Source organism: Fulmarus glacialis, unplaced genomic scaffold (assembly GCF_000690835.1).
Source record: "Fulmarus glacialis isolate BGI_N327 unplaced genomic scaffold, ASM69083v1 scaffold10694, whole genome shotgun sequence".
NCBI lineage: Eukaryota > Metazoa > Chordata > Aves > Procellariiformes > Procellariidae > Fulmarus > Fulmarus glacialis.
The window spans coordinates 1-9924 of NW_009206094.1; the positions used below are offsets into that span (position 1 = coordinate 1).

The following is a 9924-nucleotide window of genomic DNA, read 5'->3' on the forward strand; positions in this document are numbered from 1 at the left end:
AGGGGGCTGCTGCTGCCGCCTGCCGTCCTGGGCATCCGTGCCACCCCTGTTGGACCCTGCGGAGACTAGTGGGGCTTGGGGGTTTTGCAGGATCCGCTGCCCCGGTTGCTTAACTGCGTTTGGAGATCACGAGTGGCTTTGGCCTGCGTTTATATATTCATTTGTTAGTTTAATGTCCATTAGTAGCTGCTCTCTGGATTGTGAGTTTTCAGCACTGGTGTTGGCAAATGTCTTCCTTTCTATCTGTAATGAATAGAAGCTTTTCACCTAACGAAAACCCAGCAACAGCAAAGAGAACATTAATCGAGCTTTTCATATGATCTCTCATTTGCAAGACGTGGGACTTTGTGGGAGACATCGGACTTGCAACCACGTTGTGAGAGCTTGTGTTATTGACTGCTGTTGCTGTTTCCTAGACTGCCTTTAATTTCCAGGCAGTCGAGATCCGTGCTTACGTTTTCAGTATCATTCATCCAGGTATCGCAGTATTGCATTTTCACTGGAGCTACCCTGCGCAGTTGGATTAATAAGGACAAGGTGGTCGGATTAACTGTTTTATCTGAGTTGCTACGTTGCTGTCTCCAATATCAGCAATACTAACTTAGTGCATTGGAGTAAATGAAACGGACTTCACCTTTGGTTGCATCAGCTCTCCAGGGACTGTGATTATAAACTCCCGTTCATGCCCTGTTGTGCCTCCTCGTGACTTGTGCTACCTGCACGAGCAAGATTTATTCTAATGTAATTGGCCATGCCACTACTCCTTCTTTTGAAATAGAGGCATACAAAGAAGGGCTAGTTAGCCAGATCTAAAAACGCTTCCTTCTTAATTTGCCCTGGGAATACTTGTTTCTGGTCAATAGGCTGTTGAGAAACAAATTCAGATTCTCACTTAAGACTATATGGGAAATCTCAAGATTTTACGTATAAACCAACAAGAAACATAACATGCTTTTCTGAGTATTTTTGTTAGTACATCTGTAAAAGATACATCATTCAGCTACATTATACATGTGTACATGTAATACAAGGACAAATTTATCCAAGAGCTTCCTCTCCCCTATGGTCCTTCTGGTTCTGGTCCTCTGATTGTCTCTGTCTCTGATTTTGTACGACTTTCCTGAGGGTACTGGTCCCTTGAGGACTTACTTCCAAGTACTGGTGCTTTTAAAGGGGGAGCACTTACATGAGGTATATAGGGATTACACATATGAAAATATGGTTGTTTTTTAACATACTAGGTAACATGATGACCCTATGAAAGCAAGCACAGAAACTAATTAGAAGGCAAGTCTTCGCAATACTTATGCTCCTTTTTACTTCTTTCAGTGTATATTTATCTTTGTGCTTATACCCTTATCCGCAGGCAGAGCTAGGCCTTAATGAGCACCACCAGAATGAAGTGATCAACTACATGCGCTTTGCTCGTTTCAAGCGTGGCCTGTGTCTCAAAACAGTGGATTCTTGTTTTCAGGACCTTAAGGACAGCAGGTACCGTGGGGGTGGGGGCTGGTTCTGGGCAAGAATAAAGCAAAATATCCTAGCAACAATTGCAGGTTTAAATGCTTTTTGGGTGACTTTTCTCCATTTATTTGAATTTGTGTGTTCTTAGTGAGGAAGAAAGACCACCCAATAATTTTCCAAATGTTACAAGTCAAGTCCTTTTAAAACTTAGTTGTTCAAATTCTTAGGAATTAACATAGATATTGACAGCATGACATTGCTTTATATCTTGTTTCTGATGTCTAAATTTGATCTAAGACTGTAGCGGAAATAATATTTGTGATTGTAATGTTTCCAAGAGAAAATTTAAATACCATAAACAATTAGTAGTGACATGGTCATCTAATAACTACTGTCAGTGGATGTTTTCAGAAGAACAATGCATTATATTAGAGTGATACCTGTGCAGTGAGGTCTCATAACAATGCAAAATTGTTGCCTTTATCATACATGACTCGTCTTGACTGCTCTGTTTAGACTTGTTGAGGAGACCTTCACAGTTGATGAAGTGATAGACATGCTGGATGGACTGCGGACTGTTGTACACAGTGAAGTGGAGTCAGAGCTCATAAATACAACTTACACCAATGTTTTACTTCTGCGACAGCTCTTTTCACAGGCTGAGAAATGGTATCTTAAGTTACAGACAGACGTCTCTGAATTGGAGAATCGGTAACGTATATTGGACTCTACAGAATGCCTTTCAATAATAAGAAGACTTCAGTGTTGACTATTTGCCTTCTTTTCCTAACCATAGAAAGCTGTTCTTTTATTATTGTATTGATGATATGTTAGTTTCAAGTCTTCCATCTATAAAGTAGCAGGATACACAATAATTTCAAATTTATCAGGAAGATGTTTTTATTGGTAATACTCCTACTTGAATTAATCAGTTAAGAGCAGGTGATAGGATTTGATTAAAAAGCCTTTGTTGTCTGAGTAGATTATATTTTAATCAAGGTTGCTAAATCTTACAGTTCTAATGCATATACCATAACATTGCATGACATGATCTGTTGCATTTATTGTATTTGCATAGGACTTCATTCTGTACTTCTAATGAGAATCTTACATGCAATAAAGAGCATAGCATCAGCCTGGTAAAATGTGTTTCATAGCATAGCTCTTTTAGTAAATAAATGCCTCCCTTTATTTTTCTTTTCAAGAGAATTGTTGGAACAGGTTGCTGAGTTTGAAAAGTCAGAATTTACATCTTCGAACAAGAAGGTAGAGTTTTATTTTAATCAAATCATAATCAAATGTCCTGTGGAGTCATGACAGATGTTTAAAATATTTAGTACTGACTCTTTATGCTTAAGAGAGAAAAACAAAAAACCCACCCTTTTCCAAAACAACCTTTTAAAGTCTCCAAAAAGCATTTTGCAGTTCAGCATCAAGTCTTACACTGAATTGCCTTGGCTGTTTCCAGATTGTGGATTCTGCACACCCGGGGCATGCCTCATAATCCTCATCCCAAAGTCAGCCAGACCAGGGATGTGTTGGAGCGTCCGCTCCTGGGTTCCCTTTCCCCTGGAAACTGGGGTAAGACTGGGACATTCACTTGTCCCAGGGCTTTGTCCCAACATGGAGTCAAGAGCTGAGAAGATTCCATGACACAGATACAACTCTAGCTTATCTTGTATAATTATGGTTGCACCTTATTTGGTTTGTAGCCTAAATGTATATTTAGTTAATATATATTATATTTGAATACTTAAAAGAAGAAAATTATTTTGAGCTGTGTAAATATTTTTTACTCCTACAATCACTCAAATATTTTTTCTGTTTTCCTTACTCTTTTGTCTTTTGGTTGCTGCAGCATCGGTAGTCTTTTGTAAATTCAAGTTTGCAATCCTTTTATGTCTCTATGCAGTATTTTTGTTTAACTTCAGCTGAAAGTGAAGTATATAACTTAGGAGCCAAGGTACCAGTAAAAAATGAACTTGAAATAAAAGATCATTCATTTGCTTTACAAAAGAAAGCTGAATTGACTGTCAATAGTTATTTTACTAAAGGAATATTTTTCTTCCTCCTAGAAATCTGTATAATTTAATTTTTTAACCTTTATTATTTCTTTAGCCCAGTGCAGATCTCATTAAACCAAAACTGGCTCCATTAAATGAAGGTGGGTCAGAGCTGCTAAACAAGGTAAGAACTTGTCTGTTTGTGCAGTTGTGGTTAATGAACATTCTGCCTATTCAACTGAACTGGATAGGTGTACAGTAATATTTGTATAATGTGCCTGTCACTATATAGACATCAATGTAATATACCCCAGAATGTAAAGTAAAATGCTAATAAATCAATAAATATTGTAAAGTGTCTTAAATTTATTGTGTGGTTATATTCTCTAACATGTATTGCAATATTGATCTTCCTTTTGCAAAGACATTTTGGCCTTATTTATTTTTCCATTTAATGAGGTAAATTAGTAGAAACCAGTATTCAGTTTGTCCCATGCAGCTGGCTGGCTTTCCAACAAGGAAATAAATTAAAATATGTAGCTGGCTGAAATGATTAGGTTATCGGACATTTTCTCTATCATTCAAAGTCAATCCTATTACATTTTAGTCTTTTTTCTTTTGTTAGTTGGGTAAATTCCTCCTAAAGAAACAGGCACTTAAAGAATTTGGAATTTACTAGTTTTGAAAATGCCTGATTTCCCACTTGCTAAAGATTTTCAGAATTACAAAAGACATTCTAGTATTTGATGTTATCAGTAGTAAGGTATTGAACTCATTCAGTTCAACTGAACTTTTTTAAAATACCACACTTCTTACAATACACTTTTAGGTTATGGGCAGTCAAGAAATTTAGCGAGGAGTTGTGTTTTCTGTCTTCTAGCCTGCATTACCAAAATGATCTGTCAAGTACAGTATCTGAATCAAATTTTTGTTACCCATTAAGGTAATTAAAGCATTCAAGGATTCAGACTTGTATTTTCCTTATAGATCAATGTAGTTCTCTTTCAAAAATAATTTCAAAATCTGTTTCACAACAGTTTTTCTTGAATATGTGCATCTGATGTCTTTTTTTCCTCAAAAGTAATTAAAAGTTTATATGGTGAATTTACTCTGGCTGATAAAATATGGTTATCTCCTGGGACACAGAGCACGATATGCAGTAACCTGGTATTGTCTCTTTTAAACAGGAATTATGAATAACTCCTTACTTGCCTGTTGATAGAAAGTACAAATGTGAGCAGCAATGAGATTTGTGTCTCTGAACATGCAATTTTCTTTATCGTGAGTCTTGATACTAACAAGATGCTGAGCTCACTAATCTCAATTCAGTAAAGCATGTGCCAAATTTAAATGAACAGTCCTATATATTAGAATAGAATTGGAGACTTAAATTTCTTGCTGACTGAGGCAGAAAACACAATAAATAAATGGATTACTGATTTCTTATGAAGGCCATTTTTACAAGCATTTAGAAGCTTGTTTGCTTTCCTAAGCTATGAAACGTATTTTCTTACCCGAAATATTTGGAAAATTCAAAATAGCACAAGAGTGTTCACGGCCTTTTTCTTGTTCATTAACCCAAAGACAGTGGCTTGTCTCCAAGAAGAAAATGAAAAATTGAAGACCAGACTCAGGACCATAGAAACACAGGTAAATTCCCTGTAAGCTTGGATACGTAATGCTGTTTACATATTGAAAAATATCTAAATAAGAATCCCATGGTTATTATTCTCATGTTTTCAACTAAAATGTGTTTCTGAGGTTTTACATTTTCAATGTATCACAGGCTACAGCTGCACTAGATGAAAAGTCCAAACTAGAGAAGTCACTGAAGGATTTACAGATGATCCAAGGAGATCAAAAGGTAAATATAATTAAGATTTCCCCCACCACCACCCCAGTTTAACACAACTGTTGCCTGTACATCTAAAAAGTTGGTCTGTATAGTGTGTTTCTTTTCTGGCAAATACAAAAGTTCAAGTTAGTATCATCGTGTTCCTGCTGACCTGCTGGTCTGTCAGTCAGCAGATAATCCAGAAAGTTATTTGATTTTATGATATCTATTTTGTGTCACATAGACCATGATAAATTATTATCAGAAAGTATTATTGCAGATACTGTCAGGAAGTAGATTCCAGAGTTCATATTGTCAGAGGTGGTATTTGTATTAACAGATACAAATTTATTTCTGTTTGTTTCTTCCCATTTACTAATGGAGGAATGATATCTAACCTGTTTTTTATAGCAACAGTAAAAAACTAATTCTTCCAAGCATTTTTCACACTTGATATTGACATGGACAAGCCAGACTTGCTGCTTCTCACTTCAGTCTTTAAAAACCTAAATACTTATATGTAAGTGTCCAGTGTCCTATATTCTTAAACATCAATTGAAGTTTTGCTACAAATGTCAATGATCATGGGTTAGATGACAAATGTTGGATTTTATGTCGTTCCATCCATATCAGTGTAGTGTCAAAAATGGTTCACCGTTTATTTTTACTACTTGAAGTTCTTAATCTTTTTGTAAATGAGGATTCAAACATGGTGAGTTGCTGCTGCAGAAAAAAACATGAGAAGCTAGAGGTTGACACAGATAAATCTGTTCAGGTCACCTTAGTATTTTTTTCATTTTCTACCTTTATTTTGTCAATAATTAGAATTTTCTAAAGTTTGTTCATGTGTGAGTGTTTCTTAATTTAAAACATTTCAGTTCAAACTTTTAACAAAATTAGAATGCTTTAATCCTATTATTTTGAGAAACTGACTTTTTAAAATTCCTGCATTATTTACAGATTTGGAAGTGAAATTCAATACCATAAAACATTTCCACTTTAATTTTCATATTTTAATCCTGATTTCTTTTTATTTTGCTTTCTAACTGGTTTATGGTATGTACTTGGCTTTCTTAATATGTTATAATTTTACCTAGTAACTTTCAAAATCTGTATTCAATAATATTATTTAATAGGGAACTTGATTTATCAGTCATGGCAAATATTTTCTTTATCTGTTTTATTAAGCCTTAAATTATTAAAGGTTTAAAATAGTAAAGGGGTTTGTTAAATCTTGGATAATAGTGTTTGTAGTTTTAAAAGATTGGAACCAAATCTCATCCTACTTTTCTGGTTAAACATGAATTGGCCTCAATGTCAGGGCTGCTGAGTAGCTTCAGCTTTCATGTCCTAATTTGCTCTCTATAATCTGTCACTTTCTTCTCCAGCTCTTACATTTTCTATTTACAGGCATATATATGTTGTTGAAATTAGCTAGTAGATATAGTGCTGAAATGTACTACTTTATTTAATCAATTAAAGTATTAGTTGTTTGGAGAAAATGCTAAATTTTTTCTGGTTTCACTTCATATTTTTATAGGATGGCTGTCAATAAAATCATATGAACCCAGTTGCTCATTAAAGCAGTAGTTTTCAAACTCTTTGGACAACCAAATGACTGTCAAACCACAATGGTTCTTAAGGACCAACTCTTAGCTCAGCCACTTTCTACCTTTTTTTTTCCTTTGGTTTTTTTTTTTAGTAGTTTAATATGATTCCACACACCAAGTGTGAGCCACGGTTTGCGAGTAACTGCTCTGTTGGATCAGTTTAACTTGAGGATTTGGAATTTTTACATAATTGACTTATGTCACAGTTTAGAAAAATGGTCACTGTCTATTCTGATCTGAAACATTATACAGTGTAGTGCTTTTCAGCACTGCAGCCTTGGACTCCGATTCAAAATTCAAAATAATCTTTTCTTCTGTACAGGTACTATTATCAAGTGGTTTCCTATGCTCAAATCTTACCTTCCACATAGAAAAAGGAGCAGAGCTTCCCTAGTTTTAGACTTTTGTTCTTTTTAAGGTGCTGCTGGTTCAACCTCATCCTGGTCATTATACTTTTGAGAGTTTGAACTTGAGCTTTTAAACCTGAGAGGGTTGGGTTTTTTTAAATGGAAATCCATAGAGCAGTTACATGAATATAATGTTTTGTGACCCAGAACCGATGGCCAGAAGAGTTTGGGTTGTTTCTTCTCACAGGGAAACAGGAAAGTTGCTTCAGAAGCGACTGTGGAGGCTCTTTTTGTAACGCATCTGAGAACAGTGCAATGTCAGTACCTGACTGATAATATGAGCCTTAACACTTTCATCCTTTCCTACCTGTGTTACACTAGTGGCTTTTGAAATGTCTGTGATATTTTAGCTGCTTTAAAAATACATTATGGCATAGACATTCAGATCTTAAACTGTAATTTAGTCTTTCTGTATGCTAAATAACTTCTTGTGATATGCTTCATCCTGTGGCTTCACCTAATTCCTAAAGAAGTGAAGTACCAGAAGCTGAAATCTCAACTTGGCAGAGGAGACATTCCGGCCATCTTTAAAATGCATTTATTAACAATTTTTTAAAGTTATAAATTAGTTAGTGCTTTAACTAGTTTTTTTTTAGTTAAAACACTTCTAATTTAGGCTTTACAGGAATAATGTGAATATAATTATTAAAAATTAAGATATACCCACTTTATGTGGAATTTTGCACTTGGCGTTTTAAATATTTCTTCCCTTGCATTTGACATATTTTAAATATTTTTTCTTTTGAAGACTAATGCAAACCAGGATATCACTGAACTGGAGAATAAAGTGGCAGCTTTGAAATGCCAGTTTGAGAAGACTTTGAATGACTCTACTGCAAACCAAAAATTCTTGGAAGAGAACTTGGTGACAACAAAACATGACTTGCTTAAGGTTCAGGATCAGCTATCCACAGCTGAAAAGGTTAGCATTTTATTGTAAAGATGAGATCCTTGCTCACATTTTAACTGATCAGTAACAAGCATACACTACAGGATGCAGTTTACTGGGTCACACTTGTGCCAGTGTATTTTTGTTATTTCAGTGGAAAAACACGTTATACGTAAAACAGCAAAAACACACTTAACTGCGTGATTATAACTAGATGAATACTTAAAAATTGCCCATTTGTCTGCATAAAAATTTTTGAATGAAAAGTGTATTCCCAGTCTTCAGAAGACTTCTAGCCTGATTTCATTAGAAAATAAAGTTTGTGTTTCTCTGTCTCTCCCAGTAATATCATTTGAATCTACTAGCTGACTTCATCTAAATTTGTATAAGTTAGAGAAATTACTATTCTGAAACTTGAGGAGGAAAAGCAAGTCATCTTTTTTGAAAAGCTAATATGCTTTTATGCTAAATATGCTAATATGCCTGGTTTTCATAATATGTAAATAATATGTTGATGTTATAATTATGTAGGAATTAGAGAAGAAATTTCAGCAAACAGCTGCCTATCGCAACATGAAAGAGATTCTCAGTAAGAAGAATGAACAGATAAAGGATCTACGTAAAAAGCTTTCCAAGTAAGTGGTAGTGTTCTGTCCGTCCAAACAGGATCCTTGTTCTGGATCCATGTTCTGCTCCCATTTTGTTTTTATAAATGTGAAGCTGTCTCTAAAACAGACTATAAATTTTCCCTTAAAAAGAATTTCTACTAGGTTGTTCCCTGATTTTTGAGAAGCCGGTCCTTTTAGTGGGTGCTAGGTGAATAGACTGATGTGTGCAACAGCAGCTACTGTGTAGCAAGCAATGAGAGAATTTAGTATGGAGAGGATACAAAATATTCATGGGTGTGGTAGATAAGCCCCCAGGTGCTACATGCAGAGATACAGGTAGGAGATGTACCAGATGCTTTGCCATTATCTCGTTTCTTCCACGCTTGTTTATGTGTGGTCCACAGTTTGTAAACAGGTCTAGGCCTGTATTGAATAAAGAAAGATGCACCGTGGCCATTATATTATGTAGAAGACTATCATTCTGCAGGTGTCAAGTGAGCTTTGGCAACATGGATGCCTTAGACCTGTGCTGTAGGAGGACGGAGGTACAACTTAAAACTTCTGTTTAAACTTCTGCCTGTATTTTGGGATTTGTGGGTAGGTTCCTTGTCATTCCCTCATTCTACTATTTCGTAAACGGGCCAATTTTAAAAGGAGAAAATAGTCTAAAAAGTATATATGTTTGTCTGTGCCCTAAGTCATGCAGTGAGCCTTGACAGGAATGCGTCACTAGTGGGAGTAATTTAGTAGTTAGGTTTCATGTTTTCTTTAGAGACAAAATGTCTCTTGGGTATTTTCTACTCTGTTTTAATGATTTTTTTTTTTTTTTTTCTTTAAATCCTCAGATATGAGCCAGAGGACTAAAACACCAAGAACATCTGATCTATCAGAAGCTGCCACAGAAAGAAAATGTAGACTGGTATTATTTTTCAATAATTTTTGTTTTCAATGGTATATTTTTTGCTTCTAGTGCTTAAAATAACTTTTTATTAATACTAATAAGATGGTGAAACTCCTGTCTTACTTCCTTATAAACCTACAATTTATAGGTATTAGTTTCTGTAGTCATGTTTTTAATTGTTAACCGTCGACATTCCTTGAGAAATAGC

At 35.2% G+C, this 9924-nt stretch overlaps 1 protein-coding gene across 1 annotated transcript; it reads left to right on the forward strand.

Annotated features, from left to right (window-relative positions):
- Positions 1–1372: 1372 nt before the first annotated feature.
- Positions 1373–9924, forward strand: LZTFL1 (leucine zipper transcription factor-like 1). The gene is made up of 9 exons (XM_009575621.1): positions 1373–1491; positions 1981–2175; positions 2670–2730; positions 3583–3651; positions 5052–5117; positions 5254–5331; positions 8067–8240; positions 8739–8842; positions 9661–9924. The coding sequence occupies exons 1-9, from the start codon at positions 1415–1417 to the stop codon at positions 9677–9679; spliced, it is 843 nt and encodes a 280-aa protein (XP_009573916.1). The 5' UTR covers positions 1373–1414; the 3' UTR covers positions 9680–9924.